At 35.0% G+C, this 16169-nt stretch overlaps 1 protein-coding gene across 10 annotated transcripts in view; it reads left to right on the top strand.

Annotated features, from left to right (window-relative positions):
- EVI5 (ecotropic viral integration site 5) overlaps positions 1 to 16169 on the top strand; it is a 195548-nt gene that overhangs the window by 82685 nt on the left and 96694 nt on the right. For all 10 annotated transcript variants that reach the window (XR_012475537.1, XM_074221667.1, XM_074221673.1 and 7 more), the window contains 7 exons: positions 64 to 288; positions 1227 to 1301; positions 1932 to 2057; positions 3292 to 3435; positions 6332 to 6421; positions 6533 to 6630; positions 11417 to 11477. Coding sequence is in view for 9 of the 10 variants with exons in the window: in XM_074221667.1 (XP_074077768.1) it covers positions 64 to 288; positions 1227 to 1301; positions 1932 to 2057; positions 3292 to 3435; positions 6332 to 6421; positions 6533 to 6630; positions 11417 to 11477 (819 nt within the window). In the remaining variant the exon portion in view is untranslated. The remainder of the gene's footprint in view (positions 1 to 63; positions 289 to 1226; positions 1302 to 1931; positions 2058 to 3291; positions 3436 to 6331; positions 6422 to 6532; positions 6631 to 11416; positions 11478 to 16169) is intronic.

Genomic DNA, 16169 nt, shown 5'->3' on the forward strand with positions numbered 1-16169 from the left:
GGTTTTCTAAGTAGACAATTTGAATGAATTTTTATTTTATTTTATTTTTCTTTCATACTTTAGGAACTTGTTCGGAAAGGAATACCTCACCATTTCAGAGCTATTGTTTGGCAACTTTTATGCAATGCTCAAAGTATGCCGATTAAGGATCAGTATTCTGAGCTACTGAAAATGACCTCACCCTGTGAAAAACTTATCAGAAGGGACATTGCTAGAACATATCCTGAACATGACTTCTTTAAAGAAAAAGATAGTCTTGGACAGGAGGTTTTATTTAATGTAATGAAGGTAAGGTTTCTTTATTAACTTTTTAAAATGAAATATTTTCACAAAGCTCAAGTGTATAGCTATCATACCATGAAACCTAGGCCCCTTCACAAAAACCTAGACTTTGGGAAGTTAGTTCCCATTTTAGCATGATTTTCTGCTCTCTTTTGTTTTGTATTTTTTAAATACTGATTCTTAATCTTACAAATTGTTCTTCTTGCCTCAATGTCTCACCTCATAGTTCATTAATGGCCTAATAATTATTTCATTTGTAATTTGATGGAGGTAAGGAGGCTGTACAAGAAGGCACATATTTTCCTTATGGAACAACTCTAAAGTTATGCAATTTGTTAATTCTCCATTCCAGAAAGCTAATTCCTTATAGAACAGGCTAATATCTCACTTACAAATGACTATAGCTTGGACTCTCTGTTGATGTAGCTTTTCTCCCATCAGCCTTCTTCCTCCAGCATTAATAGTAGTCAGCAACTCAGTCTTTGGTTAGGCTCAGCTATGAACCAGCTACTCTGGTGTTCTCCTTCATGCTTTCCCTGCCCAGAATTTCTTCCCTTTTAATAAATCTCAGTTAGACCACTGCTAAATGTAAATCCCTTTAAAACTGTTTTGACCTTGCCAACTCTTCACTTAAGTCCTTGGCTAGGTCCTGTCTCTATCAGATAGAAATGATACTTTATTTCTAAGCTTTGTGTGATTGCCCTAGTCTGTACCACTCTCTCTCCTCTCTTAGCAGAAAACTTGCAACTGCGAATTGTCTAATGAAATTTCAAATCTATGAATCTTTGGTGGGGCTTGAAATAGGTAGGATAACATCTTTTTAATGATCAAGAAATTTCCCTTCCTTAATAAAAGGCTTCATACTTTGTTCTTTTTAGGTCTCTAGTGAAACAAAGATTTTCTGTAACGTTATACTAAAGTATTTTGAACTACTTGCTTTTCAGGCATATTCTTTAGTGGATCGTGAGGTTGGATATTGTCAGGGAAGTGCTTTTATAGTTGGACTGCTTCTCATGCAGGTAAGTTGGTTCACATGGGGTGTGAAGAAAATTCGGGGCCATCAGGAATTCATTTCAGCTCTAGGGAAGAATAATTTCGAGTTAATTATATCCATCTTCTAATTCTAGGCAGCTGGGTGCTGCACTGGATCAGTCCCTAGACCTAGTGTTTTAAGTAGCTGGTAACCTTGGACAAGTCACTTCTGTTGTGTCTACCTCAGTTTCTTCATCTATAAAATGGGGTTAATGAAAGCACCCACCTCCTAGACTTCTTAGAGGATAAGATTAGATAATATTTCTAAAGCACTCTTCATACCTCAAAGGGCCATATAAATTTTAACCATTAGCTAATAGTAGTAGCAGTAGCTACCTCATTATGCTAGTTTGCAAAGCAAAGATAATGATATTTGCATTTCTTAATTCACAGAGAAAGTATTTTATAAATTTTAAAATAATTTGTAAATGTAGACTATTTCTAATCCTTGTGTAATTTCTTCTGAGACAGTTAATTTCTTGAAATAGTTTTTATATCATTTAAGGAACATTTCAATTGTAATATCTTACTAGTAACTTCAGCAAATTTCCATAGCACTACACATACACACATCATGGATATCAAAGATACTTTACATTGTCTTTTTTCTAACATAGATGCCAGAAGAAGAAGCTTTCTGTGTGTTTGTTAAATTAATGCAAGATTATAGACTACGTGAACTCTTTAAGCCAAGTATGGCAGAATTGGGCCTTTGCATGTACCAGTTTGAATGCATGATTCAGGTAAAAAGTTTAGTGTTTACATAATAGATATGTGTATCTAATTTTTACAAAAGGACAAACATTCCGTAAAGTATTTTAAAGCAGAGGTAGCAGTCTTTTATTTTAATGGGATCTTATTATGGACATTTTCTTTATGTTGACTCTATGTTAACATGGAGAAATAGAAATACTGTCCTTGTCTTTGAAGAACTAACTGGTGATGCTTGGTCTAAGCCAGAGGCCATTGCAGGGCATCAGTGAGACTGACTGATAATTACAACCATGAGCCCTCTTGCCTCTAGGGTGTGGTGTTTGTGTCAGTTATCACAATTTCTGTATGCGTGCCTTTCTTTGCCTTTATTTTCCACTGCAGGCTCTGAAAGCCCTTATGGTACTAACACATTGACAGTGAAGTAATGATTATCATGCCAGTGGCCATTCTGTTCTCAGCATGCACATTTAAATTAATGGATGACCCTGATAGAATGTTGAAATCATCTAATGATGAGATTAATACATAAAGGAACTGATGAGCTTAAGTGTGAAAGCAATTTTTATTGACTTGCAAAAAATCAAATTGAAAACAAATCAAAAATTTATACATTACTTACCTTTATTATTTTAATGTACATATGAAATAAGATTCATTTTTCCACTAATATTTTAGCCTGTGACTTTGCATATGTAACAATATAAATATGCCACTAAAACATTCAATGAAAAAATAGAACTTGATGAGAAAAATTAAAGATAGTATAATAGTTGTAAAATAATTTTCCTAGAGCTACTTACTGTAAGAACTTTTCCTTGGCATACTTAGAAAACCAGAATTGTAAATCTATAACATGTAGGCAGAAGGAGTATCTTTGTGGGAAATGGCTGCCGATGTTACATGTATTTTAGAGGGAAATTCTGCTACCTGCATAACCATACCGTTATCAGTAACTACAGCATTCTTTTTTTACATATGTTAAATTTCATTTGTCAATCTCACATTCTATTGATGTTAGACTTTTACAGATTTATATAGTTTCAATATTCATTTGCACAGTGTATTGCTAGAGTATTGGCATTTTGGTTTGATAGTGATGGAAGGATTAGAAATGAGATATAACAGTAGCACCTGGGAAAATCTAATCTGACATTTTTCCCTATGGGTTTGGATATATACTTTTTGCTTTTTACTTTCATTGATTAATAAACAATGACACAGAAGGGACTTATTTTTTTTGTCTTTATATTCTGTCCTTTCAAGGAGCATCTACCAGAACTCTTTGTACATTTTCAATCTCAGAGTTTCCATACATCTATGTATGCATCATCCTGGTTTCTGACCATCTTTCTTACAACTTTCCCACTACCGGTGGCAACAAGGATATTTGACATATTTATGTCTGAGGTAAGCTATTGTAAATCCTTCTTATCCCTTAAGGATTTTAAATTTAGATATTTCTTCATAGATTATTCTAACTCAAACTTTTAAATAGCTCTATGTATAAATGGCCTTGCTGAATGACAAGGTATATTTTTCAATATTTTAAGTATTTATGACTTTATTATTCTGGGTCCATCTCCCAGAAATGCAAATCATAGCCTTTCATCCCTTAGAAGCTGATAGTCCCTGGTTATTGTGGACAAAGCATCCATCACCTAACCTCCAATCCTTTTGCTCCTAAGTTTCTCTAAATCTCAATAGGTTAGTTCTCCTCAGCTGAAGTGCAATCTCCCATTGGGCTCTTGGAGCCTTTGCACTTGGTAGTTGGTACCTTACAAAGTCTGTGCTTTGCTGGCATAGCATTTGAGAACTCAGGGTCAATAACAGATTACAGTAATTCATCTAAGGAGAACTATAGTCAGTCAACAAGAATGTATTAAACAAGAAGAAAGAAAGGATCCCTATCCTCAAGTTGCTCACATTTTAATGGTGGAACATGACATAGGAAAGGAAACTGATAACTTGGGGGGGGGGATTGAGTAGGTGGGCTTCATGGGTATGTGATGACTATATCAGTTCCAGGGTTTAAGCGAGTTTCCATGAAAATGAGGTTTCTGGAGCATGGTAGAGAAAGTCCAGACTTCAGCCTGGAGAGGAAGGAGGATATGGTTGGCCTGGACACTTTCCTTAGTGGTGACTGGGAGAGGAGTTGTTTTTTTAGAGGGAGAGGCTATAGGGACAGAGGGATGCTTCCAACATGGATTCTGGGACTGGATTAAGTTTCTAACATGAAGGGGTTTCTAGGAGACAAAGTTCAGAATTCAGAGTGGAGAAAATAATGCACCTTGCCTGGTAATTATTTTTATAGTATAGTCAGTTTTTTGTAGGACCTTTCTAGGCCACACAATACATTAGGTACCATATTATCAATTGTTCATTCTTATTTTGTTGGACCAGTTTTAAAGGGAAATGTACTATTTGCATAATCATTTGTATTTAGGAAGTACCCAGATTAAAGTCCTATTTCCCTCTCGTTGCCTGGAATGTTTTTTTCACCCTGATTCTTATACTAGAGCAAAGTATACAATCATTTGAAGTCTTTTGTAAAATGAACAGTTTGACATAAAGAAAAAGTTAGTATTTTACATTGGGATCTCAATCCTAACTCCCAGTCTCCTTCTCTCTAAAAAAAAGTTATAATTCTTTTTTTATCACCTGTAAATGTACTTCGGGGCTGTTGAGATAAATGTAATCAACACTTTAGGAGCACTTTGGTCATTTCTATACTACTAAGAGATGTTACTAATTTTGGCTATTTGCTCTTTGTTTTATTTTTATTAGATTGTGAGAAGAATGAGATTTCCACTATCACTCCTTAACATTTAACTTCTAACATTTTCTTTTTAAAAAATAAGAATTTTTTATTGATTTTATTAACATCACCATAGTTTTCATACTCTTTGGCATCTCAGAGAGAGCTGTCTTTTATTATATATTAAGTAATGCTTCTTGAAAAACCCCATCAGAAAAAAGAAAACTACCCCCTCCAAAAGAAAAGAAAAAACTAGCATAACTGATAAGAATATTAAAAAAGCTAGAGAGTATATATTCTGTACACTTGTGGACCTTCCACCTCTGCAAAGGTGTGGAAGTATCTTCTCATCTCTCTTCTTTCCAGTCATACTTCTTGTTTATAATTTTGCAACATTCACCTTTGATTTTGTGTGTGTGAGGGGGTGGGGTGGGGGGATTCTTTTTGTATACATTGTTAAGTTGTTACTGTGTATTGATTTCTTGTGTCTGCTTTCTTCACTGCATCACTTCACATGGATCTGTTCAGACTTCTCTTTTTTTTTCCATACATCATTTCTTACAGATCAGTGATATTTCATTACATTAATGTCCTGTAATTTGTTTAGCCAATTTGTTTCCAATTCTTAGCTTTCATAAAAAATGTTGCTATAAATACTGTCATGTATAACAGTAACCTCTGGGATCCAATAGAATTTGCAGGTCAAAGAGTGTGGGGTTATTTTAGTCACTCTGTTTGCACAATTCAAAGTTGTCTTCCCCTTAACACTGCCAACATTATCTATTTTTATCTTTTGTCATCTTCGTCAGAGTGTAGGGTGTGAAGGAAAACTTCCCAGTTATTCTGATTTGCATTTCTCTTACTGTTAGTAATTTGGAACATTTTTTCACGTGATTGTGAATACCTTTGCAATTCTTCTTTTGGAAACCCTTTGTTCTTATGATTTGACCATTCATCTGTTGAGGAACATTTACTTTTACTGCCTAATTGAATGTAGTTTCAAGATCCAACAATGGATGATTAGTTAAAATGTTAGTAAGGAAGTTGAGTGCTTATTGCTTGAATGGGGTTTACTGGCTCTAGCACTGGTCCTGTTTTAGGCTGTTTGAAATTTAACTGAAGTCTGCTTTGAGAGCTTCTCTAAAAGTAGATAGACAGTAATGCAAGGAATATAAGGAAGAAAAGAATGATGATATCTGTTTTAAAAGCTGTCTACTCTAAGTGTCTGATTGAAGGCCTTTTAGTTCATATTTTTCAGCAGTAGATCTATCAAAGTCCATGTAGCAATAGCAAGGATCAGGAGGAAATAGACTATTCTAAACCTTTCTTAGAAAAGCTTTTATTAAAAAATAAAGCTATGTAAACAAAAAGGTTGATTTTCAAAAATCTGTCCCAGAAAACCTTGAGAAAAGTAGAGCAAGATTAGATACTTGATATATTACACTTAAAGGGAGTCTAATAAATTTTGACACTTTTTAAAAGTCATATTTGTTTTTGTAATGAAGAATGTGTGACAATTTTGAACTATATATAATTTTTCTCTTTTAGGGTTTAGAAATAGTATTTCGGGTTGGACTAGCCCTTCTTCAGATGAATCAAACAGAACTCATGCAACTTGACATGGAAGGAATGTTACAAGTGAGTCCATTGGCTAATTTCCAATTTTAATGTGTTCAGATTTGGCAGTATCAGTTAACAGCAATAACCAGTACTAATTAGTTCTTACGATTTACTCTTATTGCCTCTTAGCACTTTCAAAAGGTCATTCCGCATCAGTTTGACAGTGGTCCAGACAAATTAATTCAAGCATCTTATCAAGTCAAATACAATTCAAAAAAGATGAAAAAGTAGGTATTGTATGAATCACTTGCCTTTTTTTTTTAAGTGGGAAAAATTTGGGACACTTTAATTGTTATCTTTATGTTTCTGTTTTACTTTTCTCAATTTCATTAGAGAATAGATATATTATCAACAAAGTTTATGTTATTTAGTGCTGAAATATAAAAGTGTCAGTATTTTCTTGATTGTTTCCAATTTATCTTTTATATAGCTTTTTATATAACTGATATATATCTATATATATATCAATATATCTTTTATATAGACTATGAACTTCTTTTCTCTTATCTTTTTTATATACCCAGCTCTTAGCATTAGACTCATTGACTAGAATTAGTTCTAGAATTAGACTAGAGTCAGGATTTTTAGTCTTTCTTACATTTTATTCTGCCTGAATAGATGATTTTTTTCTTATCTCTTTAGTTTTACAATAAGTTAAAGATAATTTGATTTTTTTAGCTGGTTTTTATATTGAATTATGTGCAAGCCCTTATCTTAAAATATGAGGGAAAATCTAGGCTATTCCCTTGATTTTTCTAAGCAAGACTGTATTTGAATTTGTACCAGAAACATGAATACTTAATCTCTTTTAAAGACCTTGAAAAAGGATAAGTCTCTGTAAACCTCCCAATTTATTCAATTTTAATTTTTAATCTTTTTTTTTAAATTGAGAATTTCTTCTCTATATAGTCATACTTTGTAGTAACTATGTGAAATAAAAGAATAGGACAGTAATTAATTGACATATGAAACTCATTGACAAAATATTTGTTGACTATTAGGATCTTAGGGAAAAAAACAATCTTAGGGGAAAAAAACAATCTAAGAGGCTACCTGGTTCTTCTTCCAATTCCATGCAATAGTCCCCTCTAGAATATCCTTTATAAAGACTCTGATATCCAGCTTGTTCCGAATTCTCTAGTGCTAAGAAGCAAACTACTTTTAAGATAGTACATGCCATTTTTGTAAGGTTTAATTATTAGAAAATTTCCCTGATATTGAGCCACAATCTCCCCGTTGGTCCTTGTTCTGTCCATTAGAGAACAAAGAAACAAACAAAACAAGAAATAGACAGCCTTTCTTCAGATACTTGGAGACAGACATCACCATGGTGGCAGCTTCTCTTGAAATGACATGGTTTCAGAACGCCCCCCTACCTCCCTTTTCCTTTCTGGTCATCATCCTGTCCAGGGTGTCAGCTGTCTCTTAAAATGTGCTTCTTGGTTGTGGTGTGACGAGTGCAAGGCATAACTAAACTAGTATCTGCCTTGTTTTGGATACTTTTTTTTTTCCATTAACCTGGCCAAAGTTTACATAAAAGATTTGGTAGTCGCATCACAGACCTTTGATATACATCAAAGAACCTTTAACAAGAATCTCCTCTTTAAAATAACCAACAAGTTGTCTATCCTTTGCTTAAAAGACGACCAGTGAAGGGAAACCTACTACCTTCTGAAGATGCTTGTTCTACTCTTAGATAGTTCTGATTTGGAGGTAAGCTTTTTTTTTCTTATTGCAACTTACATCCACTGTTCCCAGATTTACTTTTCTCCAAGGAAAACTAGTATAATTTTTGTTCCACTTGACAGCTTTGAAATACTTGAAGACAACTGTCACACTTTCCTTGTGTTTTCTCTTCTCCAGCCTATCTTCAAAGTCTTCAGTGATCTCTTAGTCATCGAATCCAGAGGCCTTTTTTCAATCCTCATTTTCCCCTTGACCTGTCTGCAGCCTTTGACACTGTTATCCCTTTCTGGTTCTCCTCCTATCTGATCATTCCTTCTCTGTCTCCCTTGCTAGATTCTCCTACAGATCGTGCTCTTTATCTGAGGGTGTCCCATACCTATCCCCCCTTCTCTCTTTATACTTTTTCATCTGGTGATCTCATCAGTACCCATAAATTTAGTTACTGTCTCTATATTGTTGATTCTCAAATTTACCTTTCCTGTCCCAGTCTCTCTGCTGATCTCCAGTCTTATATCTCCAACTCCCTTTCAGACAGCTCACGCTACATATCCAGTAGACTTCTTAATCTTCTAAGTCCAAAATAGAACTTATCTTTTTCCTCTAACTCTTCCCTCCTAGCTTCCTACCTTCCCTATTATTGTAGAGGGTATCATTATCCTCCCAGTCACTCAAATTCTCAATCAAGAAGTTATCTTGCATTCTTCATTGTCTCTCAACCCCACCCCACCCCATCTAATATGTTGCCAAGACCTGTTGATGTACCTTGATAGCATCTCTTGAATTTTTCTTCTCTGACACTGCCCCACCAGCACCATTTAGTGTTGGCAGATTCTCATTACCTCATACTTGGATTATTGTAATAGGGTTGCTGAATCTTAAACCTCTTCCCCTCTCCTCAATCCATCCTTCACTCAGCCACCAAAATGATTTTCCTGAAGCACTGGTCTAATCATGTCACCCCATGCCCAGCCCTATTCACTAAACTTCAGCAACTCCCTACACCTCTGATATCAATAGAATGTTCTGTTTGGGGTTTGAAGACCTTCATGTACTAGTCATCTCCTGGACCTCTCCTCCTTTTCTAGTCTTTTTACATCTTCCTCCTCACCTTGTTTGTACATCTTTGTTTGCCTTCTCCTTCCTTGTGTTCAGTGCTTAGCACCATGTACATAATAGGCAATTATTAAGTGTTTATGGATTGATAAATTGATTGTGTACCAGGCCCTGGATGGGAATGGGCTGCAAATGCAAAGACAAGGAAACCAAAACTATCCCTGCCCTCCAGGAGCTTACATTCTGATGGCTAAGAGAATGCATAAAAGGAAACTGAAAAGTTGAAGGAGAAGAAGATAGGGCAAGGTGGACTATGAGCATTATGGAGGAGTGCCACCTGGTAGGACACAACAGTCAGATAGTGGAGCCCCAGGGGCAGAGCATTTCTGAGCTGTCAGTTCCAGAGTTTAAGTGACCTTCCAGGATGAAGAGGTTTCTGGGATGTAATGGAGAAGGCCACTGGCATACTGCTTGTGGGAAAATATGGGCCAAACTCAAATCTTCAAGAGTGGTATAGGCTTCTGACATTGAGTTTTTAATAACTATTCTGTGAATCTAGTCATTGAACCTGGTTTGAAACCATCAAAATACATTATAGTCCATTCTAAATTTCTTCGTCTTCTATGAGAACAGTCTGACAAAGATTGTTATTTTGTTAAAATTGTAAAAAATTTGTCAAAATCTAGGTAAATTATATCTTTAGTATTCTTCGCTATCTCTTAGTTTAGAAATCCTGTTTTTTAAAAAAGGAAATAATTCAGCTTTTCTTTTTCTTCAATTTTTTGTTAAAAATTGTATTAAAATCTAGGTAAATTATATCTTCAGCATTCTTCTTTATCTTTTAGTTTAGAAATCCTGTTTTTTTTTAAAAAAAAAGGAAATCATTCAGCTTTTCTTTTTCTTCAGTTTTCCCACCATATAACTTTTCTGCTCTCCTTAGCAAGAAACACAACTGCCTTCCTTTACTTCCAGTGCTTATGTTTTTATTGAAGCATGACTTCTCTTTTGGAAGAATTTTCCTGTGGCAAAGAAACTGAACAAATCCCTTCAGTTTCTTCTCTAAGAGAGAAATTGGTTTATATTTGCTGCATAATGAATAAGCAATAAGCAGCATCTGCAAGAGTATCTAAACCAGTTAATGTCAGTACTTATTTCTCTATGAATTTTCCCTCTCGTTCCTTTACTTGAAAATATTTTTTTGTAAGAATACAGTTCCATTACATGATGGGTAATGATTGATTTAGGGAATTTGCTTATAACCAACTTTTGAAGAGTAATTTTATTCTAAATTTTGAGTAATATCTATATACTATAATCCTGTTTAATGGTAGTATTGGAAAACAGGACCAACATTTGATATTATAGACCCTATTATGTGAAATTTTTGCTCTGAGGTAAGTTTGAATCTTTAGCCTCTGCAGTTTTGTAACAATGAGTTATATTATGATGGTCACTTTTAAGTTATGTGTTTTTAAGTATTGATATTCAAGATTTTCATTCTATAAATATTGAGAATATATTATATGCATAGTACCTATCCCAGGTGCTATGAGTGATAGGAGTCCATAATATTTTTAGGAACTTACTGTCTAGTTAAGAGAAGGTTTCTACATTTTTCATAGACTCTGATTTGTACTAATGTAGAAAAATTCCCCAAAGTGGAGGAAGTGTTAAAGGAGCTTAAAAGAGAGAGAACATTATTTATAATCTGTTATCCAGCACAGTTAGCCTTACATTCACTTAATATCTTCACAGCAGATTTCTTTCAGCTGCACTTTACCATGATTACTTTCTGCCCCCATTTATGTAACTTTTTCATCTTGTTTTGTAGTTTATTGTGTATTTTCTGAAATACTTCTTTAATTAAGCAAGATCAAGATTGCTTTTAATTATAATTTTGTCTGTCAAGATTAAAGAAATGTTATCCAGTTTAGGGTCATCTGCTGTCATGGGTGAGATTACATCTAGTTGAAAGTGGCAAGGCATTTTGGGCTGAGTTAGAACTCATACTGTTTGAGGTTTACAGTTCCACATCAGAATTTCACAAAGAACTCAGCTTTTTATTTTATAAAATGGGATGAGATGTACAAGATTTAAGATCCCTTCCCTTTCTGTATGTCTATGATTTTAAAAATGATTCTTTTATAAAACCAGCATTCCTATTTATAACCAATGAACCTCTTCAAAGTTTATCCTTTTCTGTAGCTTTTTAAAATTTGAATTATTCTGATCACTTTGAGAAAATTTACATCAGAACTTTTATTTTTCTCTCAGGTTAGAAAAAGAATATACTACAATAAAAACTAAAGAAATGGAGGAGCAAGTTGAAATTAAAGTAAGTATGTGGAAGCAGCACAGTCAGACTTGTAAGGAGAATCTCCAAGGAGCTGGTGATATGGCAGGGTAGTCTAGATTCTGTTGGTATTGTCATTGGTTTGCAATGAACTTAGTAATAAGGGCTCTTTTTTTCATTGTATTTGCCAATCATTTGGTGCTGGGGGGGTGGGGAATGTGGTTTCATCCTGTGATTTATAACTAAGGCATACTAAGCCGAACATATATCTTAAACTAGATAAATGTAGCTATTGACTTTGTCTTTGTTGGAATATGTAATGAAAACTGGCTTTTTTGGGAAGACATACATATCAGCACATTCAAGAATCAGTTATGATTAGCAGCATAACTGAAATCATGCAGATCAATGATCAGGACTGATTTAAGGACAAAGGAAGCTCAAGCTAACCTAAGCCCATGATATAGTCTTTCTCAAGCTTCACCTTTCCCTTAGCCCCTACCATCCCTCTTCTGAAGGGAGCAGAGCAGATAATTTTCCTTTATTTAATTAATGTTTTTAAAAATATAGAGCTTTAAAATTAAAATTTACCCACAGAACTTTTATCCTGAATAAATAAATAATAATAAGGCATAGTAAATAACTTAAATTTTAAGTCTATATTCATATGTGCATATATAATCAATATTTGCCTATATAAGAATAACATATAAAAGATAATATTAAGGCAACTAGGTGGTACAGTGGATTAGAACACTGGCCCGGGAGTCAGGAGGACCCTAGTTCAAATCTGACCTCAGACACTTAATAATTACCTAGTTGTGTGATCTTTGGTAGGTCACTTAATCCCATTGCCTTGCCCCCCCAAAAGATCATATTATAGTAACCCTATAATTAAGAAAACTATTTCTCCTTTATCAAATTAAAAAAAATTATGCCCTACTAAAATAAGAGAAACTTTTATACTCTTATACTCTATATACTGTCTTATACCAGTAATGTGTTCAATATATATTTCTACAAATACATACATATATAAATATAATATAAATATAATTAGTATTATTATCATTCTCCCATTAGTAAATTCCTCCAGGGTCTCCATTTGGAGTAAAGATCTACTTCCTTCCCCCCTTCCTATTCTTCCCTACCCCCCCATTTCTCTGGAGACTTGTTTTTCCAGGGAAAGAAGAATTTTAAATTCCAGTGTTTATTTTTGGGATCCCTTGCTATGTCAGTGAATGATAACCTGTATTTTGAATTTCCCATTTAAAAAAATTGTACTTCCTGCTCACTTCCATTTGACTTTTTTTTTCCATTTGACTTTCTAAACCTATTTTTAGTCATGAACTAATAACAATATGGTTAGTGTTGGATATATTTTATCTAATACAATATGAGTAGTGTTGGATATATTTTATCAAGTAATATTTTGATGGTCATTAAATAAAAGCATGAAGCAGATATTAGAAATAAGATAACTTCTGACTTCCCCACATATCTAACTTATGGAACCTTGACCTTATCAGTGCACCACAGTCATGCTGAGGCTTTCCAGGCCTTGCCATCTTATCTCACCTTTTTTTTGTGCTGTCCCCCAAGTTAGATTGTATACTGCCTGAGAGCAGGAGCCATCTGGCTTCCTCTACTTGTATCTCCAGCAGTTGGCTTATAATAAGCATGTAAAGGTTTTTCCATTTTGAAGTGAGATGAACCATTTATTATGTTTGAGATGAAAGAAGAAATGAGAAGACCTGGCAACAGTTTGGATATATGAAATTAGTGAGAGGAGTGAATGAAGACACAAGGGAACTGGGTGGGTGTTGGTACCCTTGACAGCAATAGGAAAGTTTGGAAAAAATAATAAGTTTTGTTTTAGACATCATGAATTTGAGAAGCTTGTGGGACATTCAGTTTGAGATGTTCAGCAGGCATTTGGAAATATGAGACTAGAGTTCAGGAGGGAGGTTGGAACTGGATAAATAGATCTGGAAATCATCTGCATGAAGGTGATAGGGGCAGCTTGGTGGTGCAATAGATAGAGCACTGGAAACATCTGAAAGCCAGGGACCAGATCCCTGGTCTGCAGCAAAAAATAGCTCAGGACTGTATACAGTCCCTATACCACAGGAACAGAACTGACAAAATGACCAAAAAACTGAAAAAAGCACTAGCTGTTGACAGCTGCTGTTCTGAAGGGGCCATAAAATACCCCATCTCAGAAAAAAAAAGTGGTGACAAAATGCCTACATGAGAAGTCTCTACGGGGTTGATAAATTGATCTCAATTTCAAAAAGACCTCTTGAAAGAGTTCAAAGAGGATTTTAAAAATCAAAGAAGAAAAATGGAGAAAAGAAATGAGAATCGTAGAAAAATTATAAAAAAATAACTGAAGAAGCAATAATTTTAAATGTAAAATTGACCAGCTGGAAAATAAAATTAACCAGCTGTAAAAGGAAACAAAAAAGCTAACTGAAGAAAACTAGAATTCAGTCATATAGAAATGAATGACTCTGTAATTCACCAAGATTTCATCAAACAAAACCAAGAGACTGAAAAAACAGAAGAAAATGTAAAGTACCTCTTAGGAAAAAAAACAGTTGACCTGGAAAATAGATCCAAGAGAGATAATTTATAAATTATTAGTCTACTTGAAATCCATGATCAGAAAAAGAGCCTAGACAATATCATGCAGGAAATTTTCATGGAAAACTGCCCTAATATCCTAAAACAAGAAGATAAAATAGTACTTGAAAGAATCTATCAATCACTCTCAGAAAGAGATTCCAAAATAAAAATTTCAAGGAATATTGAAACCAAATTTAGAATTCTCAGATAAAGATTGCAAGCAGCCAAAAAGAAGCAATTTAAATAGCTAGGAGTCTTAGGATTATGCAGGACTTATCAGCTTCAACATTTAAGGATTGGAAAGCCTGGAAGATGATATTCTGAAGGGCAGAGGACCTTGGATTATAACCAAGAATCAACTACCCTTCAAAATTCAGCATAACCTTTCAGGGGAAAAGATGGAATTTAAATTAAACAGAGGACTTTCAAAATTATCTGATAAAAAAAGACCAGGCATGAACAGAAAATTTGATCGTCAAATACAAGACTCAAGAGATGTATAAAAAAAAGGAGGGTGGAGAGATGGGAGAATTAGTTAATAAATAATGCTTCTATGATGCCCTGAAGGCTATTTATGGGCCAAAGACATATAGTGCATCTCAACTACTTAGTACTGATGGATCCATGTTGATTAATGATAGGGACATGATCCTAGAGAAATGGCTAAACACTTCCATAGTGTTCAGACCATCAATCAATGCAGAAGTCACTGACTATTTACCTCAAGTTGAAGTCAATTAGTCCCTAGAACAAGTTTCAGCTGAAGAGGCTTTAAATGACATTAGTCTCCTTTAAGTGGCAAAGCACCTGGTGCTGATTCTATTCCAGCTGAGTTCTACAAGGTAGGAGGTTCATTGCTCATTCAAAACCTGACTAAAATTTTCCCGCTTATATGGCATGAAGAGGTTATTCCCCCAAGAATTCAAAGATGCCTCCATTGTCCATCTCTAGAAAGGTAAATGGAATAGATTATCCTGTGACAATCACAGGAATATTTCTCTTTTAGTCACTGCTAGCAAGATTCTTGCCAAAGTCCTTCTCAGTAGGTTAATCCTTCACCTGGAAGTTGGTCACCTTCCTGAGAATCAATGTAGCTTCAGAAAGGGTGGAGAAACAGTTGATATGGTGTTTGCTGCCTGACCACTCCAGGAAAAATGCCAGCAACAGAATAAAGGTAGATCTGACCAAGGTCTTTGATACTGTCAGTGATGAGAGTTTATGGAAAATTATGTCAAAATTTGGTTGCCCAGAGAAATTCATCAGTATTGTATGTCAATCCCATGAAGGCATTCTTACCTGGGTTCTAGATAAGTGGTTGAGGCTCTTGAGATTTCCCAGTTACTAATAAAGTAAAACAAGGATGTGTCCTTGCTCCCATGTTTTTGGCATGATGTTTTCAGCCACGTTATCTGAGGATGAACTCAGCCTCAAGGTCAGCTACTGTACTGATGGCAAATTCTTCAACTTGAAAAGGCTACAAGCCAAGACCAAGGTGCAGATGATGGTGCAGCCTCTGAAGTTGAGATGCAGCAAAGTATGGATTGATTCTCTGCTGCTTGTGCTCATTTTGGTCTAACAATTAACACCAAGAAAACACAGGTGCTTTGTCAGCCAGCTCCACACGATCCATATGTGGAACCATTGATAACAGCAAATGGAGAAGCTTTAAGTATTGTGGATAAGTTCACTTACCTTGGCAATGTCCTTTTCAAGGAGTTGCACATTAAGAATGGGGTTGATACATGCATTGCCAGAGCTAGCTCAGTATTTGGGAGGCTCCGAAAGAAAGTGGGAGAGAAGAGACTGACACCAAACTGAAAGTCTAAAGGGCCATTGTGCTGACCTCATTGCTATATGCCTGTAAAACCTGGGCAGTCTAACAGCACCATGTCAGGAAACTGAACGGCTTCCATTTAAATTGTCTTAGGAAGATTCTGAAGATCTCCTGGCAGGAGAAGAAACCAGACACTGAGGTCCTTTCTCGAGCTAAACTACCTAGCATTCCAACATTACTATAGAGATTGCAACTATGATGGGCAGGACATGTTAAAATGTCAGATGTACGCTTGCCAAAAAAACTATTTTGTGGAGAACTCACATAAGGGC

The sequence above is a fragment of the Macrotis lagotis genome, chromosome 2 (assembly GCF_037893015.1).
Source record: "Macrotis lagotis isolate mMagLag1 chromosome 2, bilby.v1.9.chrom.fasta, whole genome shotgun sequence".
NCBI lineage: Eukaryota > Metazoa > Chordata > Mammalia > Peramelemorphia > Peramelidae > Macrotis > Macrotis lagotis.